This window comes from Pocillopora damicornis, chromosome 12, assembly GCF_964200805.1.
Source record: "Pocillopora damicornis chromosome 12, jaPocDami1.2, whole genome shotgun sequence".
Classification (NCBI taxonomy): Eukaryota; Metazoa; Cnidaria; class Anthozoa; order Scleractinia; family Pocilloporidae; genus Pocillopora; species Pocillopora damicornis.
Genome location: NC_142681.1, coordinates 14389164 through 14410337, shown reverse-complemented (window position 1 = coordinate 14410337; position 21174 = coordinate 14389164). Strand labels below are relative to the sequence as shown.

General features: G+C 41.1%; 2 protein-coding genes across 4 annotated transcripts in view; one reads left to right on the top strand and one right to left on the bottom strand.

Annotated features, from left to right (window-relative positions):
- The first annotated feature begins 41 nt into the window (after nt 1–41).
- On the top strand, nt 42–8749 carry LOC113666240 (SAGA-associated factor 29). 2 transcript variants are annotated; one of them, XM_027181996.2, is made up of 12 exons: nt 42–231; nt 1222–1297; nt 2344–2416; nt 2519–2583; nt 3248–3296; nt 3853–3939; nt 4751–4814; nt 4898–4980; nt 5621–5668; nt 6045–6138; nt 6476–6544; nt 7720–8749. In XM_027181996.2, exons 1-12 carry the CDS (start codon nt 91–93, stop codon nt 7834–7836), a joined length of 966 nt encoding a protein of 321 aa, XP_027037797.2. In that variant the 5' UTR covers nt 42–90; the 3' UTR covers nt 7837–8749. The 2 variants fall into 2 exon arrangements, with proteins under 2 accessions (XP_027037797.2, XP_027037798.2); XM_027181997.2 differs by lacking the exon at nt 42–231 and adding an exon at nt 476–759 and having other exon boundaries at nt 7720–8652.
- LOC113666241 (uncharacterized) overlaps nt 8503–21174 on the bottom strand; it is a 27656-nt gene continuing 14984 nt past the window's right edge. For both annotated transcript variants that reach the window (XM_089189052.1, XM_089189050.1), the window contains 10 exons: nt 20918–21005; nt 20359–20413; nt 19306–19407; nt 18853–18914; nt 18482–18627; nt 18218–18271; nt 17565–17707; nt 15890–17123; nt 15194–15388; nt 8503–13967 (listed from right to left, as the gene is read on the bottom strand). In XM_089189052.1, coding sequence (XP_089045178.1) covers nt 8797–13967; nt 15194–15388; nt 15890–17123; nt 17565–17707; nt 18218–18271; nt 18482–18627; nt 18853–18914; nt 19306–19407; nt 20359–20413; nt 20918–21005 — 7250 coding nt within the window. In that variant the 3' untranslated portion in view covers nt 8503–8796. The remainder of the gene's footprint in view (nt 13968–15193; nt 15389–15889; nt 17124–17564; nt 17708–18217; nt 18272–18481; nt 18628–18852; nt 18915–19305; nt 19408–20358; nt 20414–20917; nt 21006–21174) is intronic.

Here is a 21174-nt window from a genome sequence, read left to right as displayed (position 1 = left end):
AGATACTTCGGTAGATTAACGAACACTGTCCGACTTCTGCCGATGTCACGAGTCCAAAGTTGAGTTTGTGTGTGTTGTTTGATAAGCAGTATGAGAAGGTCGAGAAATCCAACCTCATCATCAGCGGGTCAGGCCAGCAGCTTAGCAACTGGTTCTTCAAACACCAGTAATAACGGTAACACAGTTCCTTCTCTACTCAAGGAACTTCACGCTCTTGTGCTACAAATCCAGGTATAAATCTGTCTTATTAAAACACTTCTGATTACGATTCAGCGAATAATTTACGACAAAAATTATGAAATTTTTATTCTAGATGTCGCTAGAGGATCTTAAGATGCATTTAATTACTTAAAATATTGGCTAGTTTTAAATTAAATCTTCAAGAGTACTGTTACGTTTTGATCGATATATTTACACAGGCGTCCATGTTTAGTTTATTGAAAAGGCCTGGGGAGAGTGAGAAAATAGTTTTGTTGGATCAACAGTACCGCACTTTTCCTTCGTGTCCTCTAAAGGGTATTGAACAGTAGCACAGTTATGCTACATATTATCCCTAACCCTTTAACTTCCAAGATCTGATTGTTAATTCTCCCTTCTGCCTTCTACACATTTCCCTGCAGATTGGTTATGAGAATCTGGCATGTGATAAAGATAACAACTCCTTGATAAGTTTGGGTGTTCTTGTTACCTGTTTGCTGGAGAATGTATGGATATTTTAGGGAGAAGGTTATTGTTAATCACTGGGCAATAAGGATCAATGTAAGCTTTTTATGCTTGTGGGTGAATCAAAAACAACTTAGGTAACCCCTCATCGTTGTTATTGTTGTTGTTTGTTTTTTATCACATTATGGTTACCTAGCTGATCACACTTTATCTCCCTGGCAAGGTTTTAAAATCTGCAATTTAGTCTCAGAACCACCTTAAATTGTCTTTGTTGAGTGTTAAATTACACTGTTACTCAACCTTTTAACCCATTAAAGTGACTTCCTTCAATATTTTTCCTATGGTATCACCTTTGAATTATAACCTTCTTTAGAAGCTCCTGATTGTCAATTAAATTTTCCTTGCCTTGCACTTTGTCTGCACCATAGTAAATATAAATTAAGAGAACTGTGTGAAGGGTAATGCTAATGTTAGGGGTGTGAAGGTTGATGTAAACGTACCGATTATCTCCTTAACTTATTGATGATTTCAATCAATGCATGTTCTGTCCTCTCTTAGGAGCAAAGAACACAAAGTGAGCAAAACCTATCCACCATTGCAAAAACTCATGAGAAGATGAAGACAGAAGTTAAAGGTTTGTCAAAGTATAATGAAAAAGCCCTACCTCCTGAAAATCTAGTGAGAACCTTAGCAAGTGCAAGGCTCTAAGCTTGATGTACATTGTGAGGAGTTAGGTAGTTTTATCAACTGAGGTTGTAAAGAAGTATTTTTGGATAGAGAAGGTTCCTCAAGGTCAAGAAAAGTCATGAGAATTTATACTGAACCAAGAAAAATTGAACTCATCGGGAAAACTTCCCTGGTGGAGAGAGCCCACCATAAAGCTTATGAAAAGTCAGAGAATAATAGATTCACAACAATGCTGTTAAAATACTTTTGATGGCTGGAATAGGATATTCTGATGATGTTAATCTTGACTTCTTTGCTGTACTTACAGAGTTGGTTTGACACCAACTTAATTTTTTTGTTGATTTCTGTTGGTTTGCGGAGTACAACAAACTGGGAATGATGGGTGGCTTGTAGTCCAGTATTTAAGTGATGAGATAGCTTATGCCCTTGAAACTACCCTCTTCAGGAACCTTTCAATAGGAGTTCAGCATTCCATAGGAGTCCTCCTTACACCCCCTAATCAAGCATTTAGTATCTGTAGGGAGTGCTTTTAATTAACAATTGGTTCATACTTTAGCGTGCGTTCATCGAGATATGAAGCACACAGGAAGTTTGGAGAGCATGAAATATGCGTAAGACTTGCTGAGGCGTAGCCTCGAGCAACTCTAGCTTCTTGAGTGCTCTCCAAACTTCCCAAGTGCTTCATATATTGATGAACTCACAGCTGACGTATGAACCAATTGTTTTATAACATTTTCAACCCGATAGAAAATTTTTTCCTCAAGGGATTTGTTTGCTGACATCATGAGCGTGCACAATAGGAATACGAAGCACACTCGTGCAATAGAATTTGAGTAGACAAATTTACCAGCTATGTTATAAATTAATGTGAAAGGGTCATAAGACAAACTGGTTGTGATTTGTTTCACATGTACAGTCCAATCCTCCTGTTTGAAATCATTGTGTCTTTGAAACTGCAAATATTTCTTAATGGTGATTGTCTCTTTTCTGTAGTATCATCTTACTTTAAATCTAAGCTACGAGGCTTGTACAAAACAGCAGGAACAGATGCAGAGACAGAAGTGGAGTGAGTGATTTCTAATATCATGTGTCAAAGAATTTTAGGGGTACAATTTCCTTACATAAACTTACTTCTCTCAGAGACCTTGAACCTTTTTTTTACTTTCAGGATAATCAAAAAGGCTTTGGACAAAATAGCCAGCATTAAGGCACTGAGAAATGATAGAAGGATTGGTGAGATAAATATCTTTTCATTATTTACTTCTAGCCCCAAGGCATCTTTTAAAACCAAGAAAACCCAGTGTGGGTATCTGCTATCTGGAAAATTAATGTGTATGATTGAAACTGTGCAGAAGTTTTATGAGTGTGGTCAGATTTGAAACCCAATTAATTTGCTTAAAGAGAAGTAGTCTCTCTTGATTTGTTGTGTCTCAGTGGATTTGCAATTAGATCAAGCAGAACAAATTTAAACAAATGTAGCTGGCTAGTGCATTTCATAACCTTTCCATCTAATATGTTTTTTGGTGGTTGTGCATCAAATAGTGCATAAAGCATTTTTTTTTTACCAAGGACACCTGCTAAGGTCTACCATATCCCTAACCCTGTACCCTCAAGAGTGACTAGCATCTAATTTCTCCTTACAGTTTAACCCCTGAATCATGCATTAAGATCATGCGAATAATGAATGAAGACGCTCTTGATTGTTAGGCAAGTTCTCCTTATCAACATCTCAGCAAATGTATGAAGAACAGTATTGAGAATATGCATAGTGATGATAGGGTGTTAAGGGTTTATACTGAAGTGCTGCTTCAAAGTGATTTTTCTCACAGGATATGACCCACCTGAAATCCATAAGCAGCCAAATAACTGATTTGTAATGATTGTCAATTTATTTTAGTGCGTGGTAGTAGCAGTCGACTTGGAAATCAGGAAACAGGGGAACCAAGGTGATTACATGTATTGCCATTCACAAATCCATTTGCTTATTTAAGTAGGATCTAAAATTTAGTTATCCAAAGTTAATTTATTGTGATCTTTCTTTTGAGTTTTGCTGTCCTAAAACACACTTGGTAATGGAGAAAACTATGGATACTGATTAAAAAATTAACAACGATATTAAACAATGATAATAATAACCTTTCAATTCAAATTCTATATACATGTATTTCCATCTCTGCCAATTTGCTAAGGTACTCAGATCATGAATAGGCAGTGATATTGAAATTTTTGCAAACATAGAGCAAGCTAGGGAAGGGAGAAGCTGATTTTCTCACCAAAAGGAGAGAAAGATTGTGCTATCTGTTCTTCTGTTAACAATTTCCTTTTATAGTTTTGTAGAAATATGGAGACTGTTAAGTCAACTGATTATTAATAAATGATAATTGCTAAGGTATGGCCTTAATAAATGAAACATGGTATGTGATTTGTACAAGATTAATATTTTAAAAAAAGTGATTTGTGACTGATTGTCATCTGAGGATCTGTTTCACTTATTTTCTGTAGAAAAGTGATGAGAAGAGGAGTGCTCATGACAATGTTACAGCAGGCTGCTTTGCAGTTACCAATGTGGATGGGGAAAGCCTCTGAAACGTAGGTTAACCTGTTACCTTGTGTAATTGAAGATAGCTGCCTGGAGTATCCAAGGGCTACAACCCTCATGAATGACAAATTGCCTCAACCAGATAGGGATTACTTTAAAATCCATTTACTTCCTCTGTAACTATTAGTAGAGCACTCCACCAGTGTTGCAGAGGTCATGAGTTCTGTACAGGCCTGAATTTTTCTTGCCTTATTTTCACTACTGCTCAAGTGGTGTTCATTACTGCAAAGATCGCTTTCATATTGACATCTTTATCCACAGTTCACATATATGATTTTCATATATTCACAATTATTTATTCATCATGGGTTTATGTGGAACATAGTGACCAGCTCCCAGTTGGCTTGTTAGCTCAGTTGGTTGAGCATTCCACCAGTATTGCAGAGATCATGGGTTCAAATCCAGTACAGGTTTGATTTTTTTTTCAGGCCTTATTTTCACTGCTGCTTAAGTAGTGTTCATTACTGCTGAGAATGCTTTCAAATTAAGTTCTTAAAAAACCGCAGATCATATAATAATCTTCATATATTTACAGTCAGAAAGCTGCTAATTGACAAACTTACTAATACCTCTGCTAGCTATATGCTCTCATTCCAGACATTTGTCAAAGCTGATTGGATCAGTGGAGCTCTTGGAAACGACCACTGCAAAACTAGTCAGGACTGCTTTAACTCCTATTTCTAAAATATGGGAAATATATTTCATATGCTAGGAGTGGATCAGTTGTAAACACTGTTTAATTCTCCATCTTTCTCTTTTAAAAGTATTATTGAATTTAATGCCTCTTGTATTTTCCTCCAGGCCCCCTCCTCTTTGTGGATGCATTCAAGCAGAACCTAATTATGTTGCCCAGCAAGGAGATCATGTAAGTTGGCAAAGAGTGTCTCATTATTTCAAAATTATTCCTCACTCATCTCTCTAAATCCAAATTTTTTTTTAATGTTTTAGGTTGCTGCACGTGTGCGCACACCTGACGGCGAAGAACAGTTGATCTTGGCGGAAATAGTGTCATTTAATCCTTCGTCAAACAAGTATCCTTTGGCATTCTATAAAATTATGCTGGAGAAGTACTTTGCATCATTCAGCATTGTATATTTACTTGTACCTTACTATTTGCTTGTCAATTATGATGAGCAGAAGAAAAGATACATGCGAACAACGTATGGACAAATCCTAGTTGTTGTTAATGATCGATATTCTAGTTTTACTTAAACAATGTCTTCATGAGTGATCAGTAAAAAGACTGAAAAGGCTGGAGATTTAAAGGTTCTTGATGAAAATCTGTGTTTGAAACAGATGAGATTTTTCAGTGAGAATTCTGATTTAGCCTGCAGAATAGGCGCATGTTTTTGCGTTGTTCGGAAAAGCAAAGGCAAGCCCAAGTCACTCTCGAGTGGGGGGCGCGAAAAATTTATTCGGGCTCCTCCCCTCGCACATGACTCGCACTTCGCGTTTACCTTGCGTTCAACCCGCGTTCGCGCTTGCATCATTTGCAGGTTAATTCTGACCTAAAGAATTGACTTAAGCTGCACTTTCTCCGCGGCAAAATGACATCATTCTTTCGGTACCGTGATTGGCTATTGAGATTGGAAAAGCATTCAGTATTCCTCGGATTTGGGTTTCTTTTTTACGTTTTTGTGTTTCTGCATTTATCTTGACTCTGCTTTTAAGATACGATGTTGACGATATCGACGAAGAAGCTGGGAGAAACGGGAAGGAGTAAGTGAAAGCGACTTCTATTTGTCTGCAAGGGTTCCGTTCAGCAGAATTTCTATGCTGCATGATACCTCTCTCCTTGTTAACCTTTCATCCCTACGAGAGACTTGCATCTTAATTCTCCTTACAATATCACCTCTGAATCAAACATGAAATTCACGAGAATAAAGGAAATGATCACCAACTAAAGAGGCTCTAGATTGTCAAACAAATTCTCCTTGTCTGCACCTGAGGAATTGTATGGAGAAAAGTATCGAGAATTTGCATACTGATGACAGGGTGTGAAGGATTAAGACAACCCGTGTCCCAGTAAGAAGCTGACACTATGTTAACACGGCAAATGCTTTTAATATTTCATTAATAGTACTGTTCGTTGCAGACGTCATCATCTGAGCCGAAGACGTGTGATACCGCTGCCCAAGATGAAGGCAAACCCAGTAACCCACCCTCAAGCTCTGTTTCAAGCAGATCAGGTATATTAACCAATTATATTCCTTGGATCTGCATGTTAGGGAATGTAATGTGTGAGTGCCAAAACCTCGCCGAAATTTTTTGAACTTATGCTCAAAATTCCTCACTCTAGGCTAGCTTGCGAGATAGGGGTTGTTTGTTTCGTTTTTATTCGAGAGCAGACGAGCTCAAAACGTACGTGACAGCCGATAGGGAGCGAAAAAAGAAAGAAAAACAAACAAACAAACAAACAAACAGAGCACCCCTAGTAAATACTCTGTGCGCAGTAAAGCTTCACTACATTGACTACATGAGTAAGATATTAACTTGTTGATCGTGTTGGTTTTTTTATCCCCTTAGATTGTGATGGCGCTATACCCACAAACCACATGTTTTTACAAAGCCGTAATTCATGAGCCTCCTTCAAGGGTAAGTGGGGTACCTCCGGGCTCAGTCTTAAATGTGTAAATGGTAAATTGTTACTTACTAGAGAAGTTCAATAAGTAAGGGTAACCGAGAGTCGACCGATGTATCGACCAACTGCTGACAGACTATTGATTGACAGTTGACCTTAATATCTACCGACTTTCGACTGACCATCGGCTGACAGTTGACAGATACAAATTGGCCAACAGTCGACCAATGTATATCAGCCGCCTGTCGACAGACGATCGACCGAAAATTGACCAAAATATATCGACCGACTGCGAAGTGACTATCAACCGACAGTCGACCGATACACCGACCGACTGCCGACTGATTGTCGACCGAATGATCACCATAGAGGACATGTTCAAAGGTTGAAGAAAGCTTGGTCACTAATAAGCCCTTTTGGAAACAAGCTCATTCGTAAAATCCCTCTTGTTGAACGATCATGTGTAGGCTTGTCCCGATTGTGCTTGTAAGATGCTGAAAAGTTGCCCAAGGAGCTTAACAATTGCCAAAAATCCAAAACTTTCGCTACCTGAATTTCAAAAGATGCCCCCTAAAGTTACTGATATTTCTATATAAACGTTAATGAAAGTTTAGTTTTCGTTCTTTGCAATAGTTAACTTCGCTTTAAAGAGTTGCTCGCAAATAAGGGCGGCTTTTCACCATCCGTTTCCTTTCATGGAAAGTAAATTAACTAAAACAGCCAATTTCGGACGTCGTGTTAGCTGACTACCTGCCAAACATCCAAGAAATTTCCATAAATTGAGGTTTTTTTAATGAAATCGTTGACTTAATCGTGCTTGATATATGCTCTAATTCTGAAATTTCTCCGAGGGGAAAAATTGCTCGAGGTTGCTAGAACCGCAAAAAGTTGCTCCAAACGCCAAAAGTTTCTCAAAACTTGCCGAGCACCATCGGGAGAAGCCTACTCATGTGTTGATACGCACCTCTGTGGCCTAGGCTTGATAAATATCTGACCTTTCCGACTCAAAAGGCGCGAATATTACTCTTCAGAAAGAATGTTGGTATTCCCGACAAAAATTATTCGAATTGATTTACAGACGAAATTTGTACTAAAAACGGATGTATGTCTACGGGTGTGTCTTGCTCCGCGAGCCACTAATATACAAATTATATCGAAAGGCGTTTATATTTTGTAATTCTCATTGCAGCCTCAAGATGACTACTCCGTGTCGTTTGAAGATACTTCTTACGCTGATGGCTTCGCTCCTCCACTAAATGTGCCACAGCGATACGTCGTGGCCTCCAAAGAGACGAAGAAAAGATAACGTTAAGAACATATTGTAAAAATTTACAGAAACACTCTGCTCTTAAACATTGGGGTATCCTTTGTGCCCTAAAAAATGGCGCTTTTGAAAGGTTACTAGCTTCTCTCTTATCTTAGGTTTTCCGTCTTGTGCTAAGCCGGCTTTGATCTAAGGACTTAAGAATTTTAATTCTTCCTGTTCAAGAGCTTTTCCAAAGCAACTAACCCTTCGGCCCCTAAAGGGTGACTAGCTTCTAATTTCTTCCCACACCACCAGTGGTGAATCAAACGTTAAGATCATGAGAGTAAACGAAATGATCACCAACAAAAGAAGCACGTAATTGTCAAACAAATTCTCCTTGTAAGAATCATAAAAAATGCATATGGAGCAGTAAAGAGAGTATACATATTGATGAGAGGGCATGATAAGTGAATCGATACGGCCTAGAGAAGTCTCGTTTACATCTACCTGCTGATACCACAAACCAACTAAGTAGATTTGTTGCAAGAGTTCAAAGGTGTTGCAAAAGGAAAAAAGTACCATTTTGTTGTCGACCGACATAAATGGAACCCAGAGGTTCTAACTAGAAATGGATTAACATTTTTACTTTTTATTGTACGTGAGATTAAAACTAAAAAAAAAATTGAAAGGGTTAAATAATGCACTTAGTATAGGAGCAGTTTACCATTAAGTGTCAAGTGACTTTTCACGCTTGTATTTATTTTAGAAAGTAGCACAGTTTGTTGTAATTTAATCAATACTTTTAAACTAATCTTTATTTTACACCTATCAGCTACGATAAAATATACAGTTAAATATCAACAAGAGAGACGAAAACCGTATTTTTAACATTTAAAAGTTCAGCGATAAACAGGGCTCCGAGAACAACACTTCAGAGATAATACAATTATTTGTTAATTTTTAAATAACAAAATTGGGCCACTTCATTGTGGCACAAAGTTGAGTGTCCCCGTAACATATCTATAAATCCTGTTCATCCCTCATGGTTGAATTATCGCCCATCTCCTCAACTTCATCATCACTTAACGGTTCATAACTATCTGAAAGGAGAGGGGCTGGTTCCTGTGGCCTTGACAACAATGACGAGCTGCTAGGGCTCGAGCCTGGGGCCAAATTGACCGCAAACGAATGGGGTACCGGCGAAGAACGAGCACTGCTAGATGCAGAACCCACATTGAGTGATAAGGAAGAATAAGGGAAAGTCATACGAGCTGCTAAAGGAACTACCGACGGGTGGTGACTTTCGGTAAATGGCCATGGTGGAAGTGGTGATGCGCGGTCTCCTCTTGATGGGTGACTGGGTGATTCGGGTGGCGCAGGAGAAATGGGGATCATATTGATGTAACACTCGGTTCGTGTGGTAGCTTCTTTACTCGACGACACCCTATCTGGAACTGGACAAGTGTCACCATCCCTCCCTAACATTGAGCTAGTGACCAGATTTGCATTTGACGAGGATGACTCTTCGTAAGATTCCGTGGTTGGTTCGTCCTCGGACTCCCGGATCTCCCCTTCGGATAACTGATCATCGTCCTCAGATTCCTTGCTATGAGAGGGAAGTTGAACACAATCGGACATTTGAGGTGTTGTCTCCGGATGCTTGGTGGACTGAGGTGTAGTGATGGGATCATCGTGGAGGAGGGAAGTAGCTTTGCTACCCAAAGGTTTGCCTTCTGAAGGCAAAGGTTCGTCTTCAGACTGACTGCTCTCTTGTGAGGGTGGAATCTCTCCTTCTGAGAGTGTATCGTCCGTGTGATTAGCTTCTTCGTTTGGACTTAAAACGTTTAATGGCTCTACTTTTAGTAACAATGTCTGCTCTGTGTTCTCCACTTCTTTGTCAGCTGGTACTTCATCACAGACTGAGCCCTCATCAGAAGGTACTCGAGTGGAGCCTCCAGATCTGACATCCGGTGAAGCTACCTCTCCCGGCAGTGGAACAAACGCCTCAACAAAAGTCGGGTAAGACACCTGCTCATTATCATCAGACACACAGTCTATTGCCGAACTGATTTCCGGATGGTTGGTATCTGAAGGGGAGCTGTAAGTGTCAGGGTCCACCAGAAATCCATGTTCAGCTTGGGGAGAGTTTTGTAATGCATCTGCTTCCCTTGTTTCTTCGTTCAATTCATATTCTTCGTTTTCTTGGTCGGATAAAGTGGACGCGACGTTATTATTTTCTGTTTCAGGAGCACTTTGACATATATAGTTACCTTCACCTCTTTCCGACGGTGATACAGATTGTTCATCAGTCAACACGGAAGTTACTTCACTAGGTTGCGTTAACCCAGGCTGTACAGTGGTCAATGCGTTTTCATCCGGCACTATAGTAATACCATCATCTTCAATATTATCATTCTTTTCCGAAGGTGAGACCTTGCCTCTATCAGGTCTATTTTCAAGATTAGCTGAACTATCTGGTATTTCTTGCGAGGTTTGTGGTTCTGACGATTCGAACTGCGATACATCTGTACCTCTATCTGTTTCACTGCTACCCACTTGGACATCTTCACTGCATTCTACTGTTACAGTGTTATACTTGTTTATGCCGCTCGATGCCTGTTCACGCAATTCCACCAGGGAATTAACTTCCATAATGGGTGAAGGAGAGCTTTGTGAAGGATAACAATTTTCATGTTCATATGCATCAGATTCTCCATGAAACTCTTGACTTGAACCAACATTTGTTTCTTCTTCCTCTGCACCAGGATCTGAGCTTGGGAGATGTTTTGCAGCCGCTACAACTGAGCTCGAAGCAGTTGGGGAATCTGAGGATGAATCCTCACCTTTAACGTCAAGCAACTCTTCACTGAGAGATTTTGTACTTGTAACAACATCCTCAGGAGCAACACTTCCCTGTCTTTCGTCGCAGTCTGATACTGATTCATCGATTTGTACATCTTCTTCAACCGAGGAGACTCCTGACGCACTGGGGTTACAGACAGATGAAGTAGTAGAGGTGTGGTTAGTATCAGGTTTATTTTTGTCATCATAGAAGCTTTCGTGATTGCCAGGTTTGTCAACCTCGGAGCTACCATAGGATTGAGTACATGGCGTCATTGTTGAACTCAAAAGCATCTCATCACTACTCTCGGGTAGATTCTCTGACTCCTCAGCAGATAAAGTTTCACTGTCACTCGGTTCGTAATACGGGGACTGGGAATGACCCTGGGAACTCCTCCTCGTCAGTGCCAATATGCGGGGATGTACTGGAGGCACCCCATCTTCAGTCTCCATGTCACCTTCATCACCCTCTTCCGTCTCGCTACCAGACCCATGGGAGATTGGTGCGTGCGTAGAAGGCCCACGCTGTGGTGGAGCAGAATCTTCATCGCTCGATACAGATTGTGATTTTTGATGAGACGGAAACTTTTTTGAAATTGCTTGCCAGGATTCTTTGCCCCTTTGATCTACGTTTTCTGCTGGGTACTGTCTTAAGAATGACTGATCGGATTGCAGAGGTGGTTGCACATTTTCTTCGCTCTCTGTTTCCTTCCTTGTCCATGATTTTGGCATCTCATCCGCGTAACGGCCTTCTCGTTGGGTGATCTCTGTAAACACTTCATTTGATGGTCGTGTTACTGGTGAGAAATCCTCCTCTCTGTACATCCCAACGAAGGGAGGTTGGGATGGATTCATGTGAAGTCTAGATGGATGTCGCAATTCAGCATGAGTAGAGTCAACGTAATTGATTGTTTCAAATATCGTTCTTACTTGGGGCAGCCGAGCTGACTGTGGCAACGAGGAAGGCCTCTTGGCGCTTTTGTCATCAATCTGATGTGACGAGGTTTGTGGCGATTCCTGAAGATGTTGACCAACCTTTCGTTGAAAGTCAGGTTCCATATTTTGAACACTTCTTATAAATGGTCTATCTAACTGAGCGGGCTCCTGATCTGAACGCTGAAGAGCAACGACGCTGTCTTGATTGGATGTGGTCTTCCTTGAATTGTCAACATTTTCTGGACTTCTCAGATCCATGGCAACGGGTGAGACAATGCCTTTAATCAAGGGAGGTGGTCCTTTTGAGCTCATTCCTTGTGACGGACTACTTGAAGTAGGACTAATAACTGTGTGGGATATCAGTGGTGGAGGGCCATCGGGACTCACAGAAGCCCTTGCTGATCGTGCTCCAGGAGGTGATGTAAGCTTGCTTGGACTACGCGATACCATGCCAGTTCCATGACTTGCAATTGAGACACTGATTGGAGTGGTGCTGGAGTTACTTCCCTCTTGCAAAGGTCTCATTCCAGTGATGGGCATGAGAGGCGGAGGTTTTGGAACAAGCCCAGTAGTAATTCCATACCGGGGTGTAGAAGCTCCAGGTGACGCTCTAGAGGGACTTGGTGGTGATTTCACTCTTGTATGTGACGCTGCTGTATGCCCACCTTGCCTTACAGGGGGCGACACTCGTACATCACTGGCTTCTTTCTGTGGCAAGTGTTCTGCTACTGGAACATCAACTTTCCTAGCTGCCGCAGCAACATCAACCAAAGTGGCAAAAGCAGCCATTTGTGAAGATTCTACCATAGATCCCTCTTTGTCCTCTTTGGAGAGGTCCTTCGTTTCTTTAACAAATTCCTCTTGTGCAAGTCTAGCACTGTTCTCCCTTTGACAGTCTTCACTGGTTGGCATAATCACAAGTGGTTGTGGATCAGGAAATTTTTTAACGCTTCCCTCAGTATCTCCTAGCTCTGGAATAACAGCAGCTCGATTGCGCATCTCAGAAACAGAGGCTGGCCTTGATGGTATTCTCGATAGGTAGGAACTTGTTGGTGGCGAAACAGTTTTTGCTTCTTCAATATGAGCGGATGTCTTTGGTTTCATCTCAGGAGAAAGGGCATGTGAACGTGGAGCAGATTCCTTTGGCGAGCGACTGGAAAGGGGAAATGTTGATGGTTCACCAGATGACACGACTTTTTCCGGCATTCCAGGAGCATGCATATGCCTCTGCTGTTTAACAACAAAAGGGTTTGCCAATTCTTGCTCTGATATTTCATTTTGACGTCTGCCAGACACTTCAAGTGGATGATGAACAGCGCGTCGTTCCTCACCCAAGGGTACAGAATATGGATGACCACAAACAGACATTGGCTGGTATGTTGGCACCACAGGCCTTAAACTCGCTGGATAATATGCTGCTCCTTGAGGATATTGATGAGCAAATGCCCCACTAAGCTTTACGTGACTGGGTAGATCCTCGCCATTCACACTATGTGGGAGCAATTCACGCACAGGTACCCCAACTGGAACCAAGAAACGGTGTTCTGGGTGGTGGTGCAAAGTTCCCACTGGATGCCCCATGTGGAAGGAATAACCATATGGTGGAGGTGTTGAGGTGCCAGCTGGATGCGGGTGGGTGTGGGTGAGAGGCTGATGCAGAGCCGGCATTGGCATCAACCCATACGCTTGACTAGAATATTCTCCTCCGACAGGTACCTCGCGTGGTGCTGATAAGCAGACGGTACCCAATTTATACTTTCGTATCGCTTCATTCTTCTCATAAGCGGTAAGTTTAACGTCAGGATGCCTCGGAGGAAGGTAAGTTTCTTCTTTTCTCTTATGCCCCATCTTTTCAGTCACTTCTGGACTACTTGTCTCAGCTAAAGCATACCTTGCCATGGCTTGCAGATGGGCACGAGCAGATGATGAACCTTGAGCAACTGCGGGTGATATCGCTGTGGGGCGTACTAGTGATGCACTACTAACCTCTCTTTCGCTCGTTAAGTCAACGGTCTCTACCACAACTGATCGTTTCTCCCTTTCACCGCCTCTATTATCGACGGGAGTGTGTGCGCGTCTTGGTACATCTCTTAGAGTAGAGGTTTCCTGACCAACATTACGATAACGATCGTGGTAGGCTTCGCCTTGTGCGAACCCCTCCCTGGGTCGAGTCGTTTCAGCTGACAATTCGTGTGCCGTGATATATTTTTTATCTCGTGAAGAAGGCACTTGTATCAAAGGCGGTGGGGGATTTAGGGTTTGAGGGCGCATGGCAAAATTGCTTGGTGGAGTGGCACTCTGTTGAGGTCGTAAATCAGTGTGGCTAATGATGCGGTTGCTGGAAGACAGCGGTAGACTTTGTGGTCGCACAGGTTCCGTCACTGGTGGTACGTGATCTCCCGACGATGTTGGCCCTAAAGAAAAGATGAGAAGGTTGAGGAATTGAATCACATGTTACAGCACTAAAGTGAAGCCTTCCTCTCCAGGCACCTCTACCTTCGGAACCCTTCCATTCAGGAGCACAAACTGAAGTCCCTGCTGGCAAAATCGTTCGTCTCTCTTAAAGATAACGTAGACCTTAGAGGGCCAATTTTTGGGACATTTTTTTTATCATGCCAAATTATGCATCTCTATTTTAACTAAAATGGAAAAAAAATTTATAAAATATTGAAACGCACACGAATTAATAAGAAAAACGTGCGTTAGAACTGAACTTTGTGGCCCGCCGATGTGTGAATAGCCAATAATACTTTGTCACTATAAATGACTAACAAAGTGTTTTCTGCGGCTAAACGTCGTGGTCCTTAAATTTCAATTGCGTAAACATCTGATTTCAGTTGCTCGTGGTATCTTTCTGCATTTAAACCCCGATTGTGAATGACAAAAAATAAAAAGGAGAAGAGTGCAAGAATTCAAAGAAATTCGTCGCGGAATGGCGAAAGAATCTCACCGCGAAAAGAATAAAAGCCCGTTGGAGTAGTCTTCGATCCTCGCACTTCGCTTTTAAGTTGAGAAAAAAGACTTGAAATCGAATTTGCCGTCCAGTGGAATAAATTAAGGTCTGTCACGGGCAACTGTAAGATATTCGCATGATATGATTTTGCTGAGTCTCCTAAGACTCCGCAGGACGCTTCTGCGTTTTTATTGGCGTGTGGAGGATTTCTGGTTTTCGAAATGGACATCCTGCAATGGCCTCTGACGTAATGCTTATCGTCAGTAAGTACACTTGACTGATAAATTGCTAAGCAACCACTAAGCATATCGAAAAATCCCCACAAGGTTTTGAAGAACAACCTCTCTAGATTGAAATTGTGCAGAAATTTTAATTGTGCGGTTAGATTTGATACGCGATGTATTCGCTCAAAGAAACATCACCCATTTCAAATCGTCGTTCCTTTGTCGGTTAACAATAAAATAAAGCTAAACGAAACAATTTTTCCGGATAGTGCATTTCATAACATTTCCATTACGCTTCAAATGTCGCGTTAACAATTTTTTCGCGAAGGACACCCGTGAGGGTCTACGGTATCCTAAATGGCGGCATAATCATTCTTCGAAAAAGAAGGAGTAGGGTAGGTTCAATTATCAACAGTAAAGAGAGGTGGTAACACGCATCCAAAATAGTTAGAGTGAAGCTTACCGTTTCCTCCAGATGCTAACATTCTCAACATGCTTGAAGCTTGCTTTCCTTCTCCTGTGTCGAGCCGATGAAAGCCTTCCATCCTCTTTTTTTGATCGTCTTCTATGACAATTACATCAGGTTTAGGAACATCCCTTACGTATGACGCACTTTCAGGGATCCTTGAATTCTTCTTTACCACTTCCGAGCTAGCCTCTACAAGAAATTTAAATAAACAATGAAGGAAAGGCACAGTTAAAATACTAAACGTTTTTTTACCACCGCCAATTAAAAAAAAAATTAAACAAATTCTACGTAACGCATTTCAACATTCCAAATAATTACCCAACCTCTTCGGACGCCGCCATTTTGAATACTGCTTAGCAACTAGAATGCTTTCTTAAGACTTTACAAACTTTAGAGCAAAATATGGCACATACAGAAATCACACATACCAAAATTTATTACCCCCTCCCCCAAAGTAAGGTTGTAAGATGCCGATCTGCATTTAACCCAGACATAAAGATATATTTATGGTTAAGAACCCGTTACTAAAATCACAAAAAAGCTTTGCATAGTGGTACACATGAATGATTCTTCTATATGCCCTACCTAACTAAATCAAAGGACCTGGCTATAGAATCACCAGTGGGAACTCAGATTTCTGTTTTCGACCCGCAATTGATTCTTTTTTGTAGAAGTATAAAAATGTCTTACCTTGCAAAATGCTTCCGCTGGATGGCTCATAACGTGCACTTCCTTGATATAAGTAAGATGGTTTGACAGATGAATCCTGTGCCACCAACCGCTCGGGAAAATGTAACGGTTGACTTGGAGACTTTTCTCTCTCATCAGAGGAACTTTGTGAGACCGCAGATACAGGGGAGTGACTCGCAGGTCGACTGAGTCCGAGGGTGTTAATCACACCTGAAGGAGCAAAGACGGTAGAGCCTGATGGAGTTTGGATAGGTTCAGATGGGTGCGAGGATTGACCATACACTTTGCTAACATGTGACTTGCTAGTGAGAGAGATGCCAGGGTGTGACATTATAGGGTGAGACGAACCAGGAAGCAGCACCCCTTTATTTGAATAAGTAAGGCTAGGTGGCGAGGATGCTGTGTGCAACGTGGCAGTGTGCGGCGGGTTTGTACTGTACCCGAGGGACTTGGGTGTGGCAGATCCGTGATAAATGGGACGCGAGTCGGAAAGAACGTAACCTGGTCGTGGTGAAACCAAATATGGAGCTCTTAAATGCGATAAATCTGACTGTAAGGATCTTGGACCTTCAGGTCTTGGATATACAATTCCGGGAAATACGGTTTCTGGATGTGGTGATCTTGAGGAACGAGTAGACTCGGGCTTCGTGTATTCGGGAAGCGGGTGTCGAGTATATACTTGAGTTGGTTGCCCTGTTCCCACATTAGGCGAGGCTCTACCAATGGACGCAATCACACCTGGAGTGGGCATAAATAGAGTGGAGCTTGAGCTCGTCAAAGAAAGATGAGGAGAATGAGAAGGGACTATCCTTTGGAGGTTGGAGATAGACGACGCTACTGAAGATGTAGTTGCAGGTTCTTTCGGGGATCCCACCGCGGTGTGAACCGCACTAACAATCACCGAGGTGGACTCTTTACCGCTTGTGGAAGAAACATTGCTGTTGGAAGCACCGCCTGGTTTATTATGTGGATCTGATGAATGAGAACTGTGACTCTCTGATGGTTGTTGTGCTAAGGTATGCTTAGGGTTTGGTTCCCGCCTCTGTGAAGTGCCGGGACTGTCTTTGTGATGTTCCTGTGGATGTGGATAGGGCTGCAGCTGCTGTTGCTGTTGCGGCTGCTGATGTTGTTGCTGCTGTTGTTGCTGCTGCTTCTGGTCTTGTTGTTGTTGTAGTTGCTGTCTTCGTTCTTCTAGGGCACGTTGCTGTCTTTGTTCTTCTTGGGCACGTTGCATCTGTAATATAAGCAACAAGATTCAATTACAAATGATCGATTTCATAAAAAAAAATTAGCACCTCCTTAAGTAGCCACGCCCACCCCTGAAGATTTTTCTTCTTTCAAACTTTTGTATGGAGCGAACTGACTTTTAATTGGAGCGAAGTGACTGGGGCGAAATGACCATGGGGCGAGGTGACCGGATACCGATGGCTACATCAAAGCATTAGGCTCTGTTACCGACAACAGTACTTCTTATGACTTCTCTCGCTCGAGCGATCGGACAACACGATCAAATGCTATTCCCGTGTTAAAAAGCATTTTCTGTATTCATGACTTATACCACTAAAATAAAGCGTATCCTTTATAATCGAAGTCGCTATCTCATAGTTATGGACACAAGACGTACTAATGTGGGTTTGAGGAGAAGTTCTGCCCTGTACTATGCTTAGATAATCACCTTAGTAGCCTCATGTTCGGCGACAAGATCTTCCAAGCGTAGTTTTCTCTTGTAGTTGAAGTAAAAGTTCTTACACTGAGCACCAGTCTTGGTTACAACCCGTCGAGCAATAGCTTCCCAATCGCGCCCGCACTCTCTCAGACCTATGCAAAAATCAACAACTGGTTATTTTCTTACACATCATAGAAAGACTTCCATCCCAAAAGGACCGGCACACCAAAAAAAAGCCCACTCCTTACCCACCCCTACATCTCTTGAAGCTTATTTTTTTAATGGACTACCGGAATTTGATTTTTGCGGCATTGTATTTTGTTGGATTTTTTTCTAGCAAGAACTGATTTTGGTTTATCGACGTCACATTAAAGATCTGGAAAAAATTCAAAAGTTGAACCAACATTATACTCATGCTACACGGTATAAAATTGATGGGCATAACTGACTTGAGTTGGAATCATTTATTTCGCTTTTCCCCGCCCCCTTCTCCACCGTCAACTCTAACTCCAAATCAAACATGGCCGGTTGAATAAACCATCACGCACTTCTTAACGTTAACTTGCCCTAATGTGACGCCTGCATTGCAGACTATTTACAACGATGAGATAGGTCAAATTTGTTCACGTGACCCCAGCAACAGAAGCTCAAAGCAAACTCACCCTGTAAGGCAATCTCTATTTCTTTCTCACTCCAACGGGATGTCTCCACATGATCTAAAGACAACAATCAAATGATTGTAACATGAATAACAAGACAGTCTGAGAATCTGCAGCTATTTCTTCTCTGAGGGGAACACATTGCAATGCTTTTCAATTCCTCTCTGTTGTTCATTCCAGCTCCCCTGTGTTTTGTTTGAAAGCTACTGGTTCAAGGCGTTAATTGCAAAAGACATGACAAGGAAACAAGGAAATCAGTCTCCATACCTGGCCTGCCTGTGTGCCTGACAGAGGGGGTGGGTGTGGTCACTTGGGCGGTAGTCACGACGGGCTGTTCCTCGTTTTCTTCACTCTCTTCTGCCGAATCAGTGATTTCCCCTAAGTCATCATCTCCTTCAAATCCACCTTTAGTACTAAAATAGAAAATAAAACTTCAGCTTTCCCTCAGACAGACAATGAAAGGTAACCCTTCTAGAAAGTCACGATTCCGCTGTAAGCCATACCATGATGCTGGTAAGATATTCTGAAAATTCTTTCAAGTAAGCAATCTTAAACCTGGTTTGTCTGTATAGTGGAGTCTAATAAGACACGTCTCAGAAAAGACTTATGCTTATAATGTAATCAGCATCATCATTTACCCGCTCTCTGAAATGCCTCCTCTTGACTTGTTCGTGGGGGTGGCCTCACGAGTATTTCCAAACTGTGAAGTTAAAACCATTCTCAAACTCATTCATAAATCTAATAAAAAGTTAAAACCTTTCTTATTTAAGATTTTATTGCAAAATTTAGCCAAATTTAGTCAATAGTAAGTAGCTAGCTTGTGACGGGTTCTTGTTCAGAGTAAACAACGAGGAAGCTGTAAGGTGAATGCAGTATGAAGGATGTTATGTTTGCTTGTCTGACTTCGACAATATGCATATTGATGTTAGGGTGTAAAGGGCTAACAATGATAATGCTAAAGAAACATATTTTTTTTTGTTCTAAAGTTGTGATTTTTTCATTATACAAGCTAATTTCCAGGGTTTCTCATATGAAACTGTTAGAGGGCTGTTCAATTAATTCAGTGTATGCACAATAATTCATTTACATACTTGGTCCCTTCTTCTTTTCTTGAGGTTGTGTCTTCTGGACAACTGTTTGTAATGTTCTTTTTTCTTTGTTTGGTAGTAAAACAGGATACAGTCTCCCACACTCTAGAAATGGAAATAATATAAAACACTAAGTACAGAGGGGATCTCACGTTATATCGCGTTTATTTGCCTATAAGCTGAGACCCCACACTTTTAGCTTTTAGAAGCTGTTGGATGCTAATGAAACGCAAACCATAAACATTCGGCAATAAGCCGAAACCAAAACTTTCATTGAATTATCATGAAGCGCTTCACGTGCATTGTTAAGTGAGACAAATACTTAACATAACAGTAAGCCGTAATCAAACAAAAGTTAGAATCTTCCCTCCCTCTTTACACGTTAGAAGTAAATGACTATAACCGCTTGTTGCGAAGATATAAACGAACTCCAGAATGACAACACAACGATTTATTAAAAAATAATAACAGAAATTCAGAAATTCTAAATCCCAACAACCAACACAGCGCGAACCGCATGGTTTTTATCCGTAAAATCACTTGACAGCTGTCACTCATTGTCTCACAAAAAAAGGCATAACGCAAGGTAATGTCACGCAAAGTCACACTCTTCTCAACACCGCTCGCATGACAATGCATCAAACATTCAATTTTACTTTGCACTATTCCAAGTCTTCCAACATATACTGACTTAACCCTTCACAACCTGATGTCACCATGCATATTCTCCATACTGTTCTCTATACATTCCCAAGTAGCTGACAAGGAGAATTTGTGGAACAAACAATACTTCTTCAGTTTATGATCATTTCCTTTATTCTCCTGACCTTAATGTTTGATTCAGGGGTAATGTTGTAAGGAGAAATTAGATGCCAGTCACTCATAGGTATCAAAGGGTTAAATCCTGAACAACCATACTCAATTTTCAGCCTTGAATTTTCAACAGCATATAATAATAGTAAACTTAGAAATAATACAACTTTTTACTTCACTTTTGTTCTTCATACACGTAGACACAGAATTTAGATGGCTGATTGAATAATGATGTTGACTAACCTTTCCGGGTAAGAATGAAGAAATAAAATCAAAGTCCTTGGGATTGTGAATAAATCTGTAAAGCAAACACTGAACATAAGTGTTCTTTATAAAATAATTTATAATTCAAATAGCGCGCTCTGATTGGCCATAAAACCATTTTACATGAGCGTATGTAAACACGGTTTCAGTTCCTCTTTCATTAGTTATTTTATAAAAGAAATGTAAAATGGTTTCCGTGTTTACATAGCCTGATGTAAACACGCGGGAGGTTGGGAGAACACGAGATAAGCGTAGGAAACCACGACGCGAAGCGGAGTGGTTTCCAGCTTATCGAGTATCATCAACCAACTTGATAACGTAAATTGGCCACTATAAAGAGTTTCAAAGCTGACATTTTGAGCGTAATTCCATTGTCAGAGCTCTGACAAAGGGCTAATGCTTGAAACATCAACTTTAAAACTCTTAACAGTGGCCAATTTATGCTATCAACTCAGTTGATAATACAAAATTACCCTGTTGTACTTTTTCGGTGGTCTCCCTACAAAAAAACTGTTATCACAGAGCCCTTGCTACTTACTTGTCCTTGAAAATCAGCCTTTCTTTCTCAGTCCATATGTTCTTGTGTTTCCTTTCATTCAGTGTTGCAAGTGGATCCCTTATGAGGCCTATAGAAGGAGGAAATAGTCTGTGAACTGTCATTCTCATGAGCTCCCAACACCTTCTGTTTGACTCCCTCTTCATGGTCATCCCATTTTGTTAATCAACGTATGTTAATAGCAATTTTTTTAATTTCTTCTATAAGGATATATACTTATTTATTATATACTCAACAAA

What these genes read in the sequence shown, in the direction of transcription:
- LOC113666240 (XM_027181996.2), top strand. Translation starts at nt 91, where the DNA reads ATGAGAAGGTCGAGAAATCCAACCTCATCATCAGCGGGTCAGGCCAGC. An exon ending in CTCTTGTGCTACAAATCCAG is followed by an intron (nt 232 to 1,221) that starts GTATAAATCTGT and finishes GTCCTCTCTTAG; the next exon opens with GAGCAAAGAACACAAAGTGA. An exon ending in TTTAATCCTTCGTCAAACAA is followed by an intron (nt 4,981 to 5,620) that starts GTATCCTTTGGC and finishes TCTGCTTTTAAG; the next exon opens with ATACGATGTTGACGATATCG.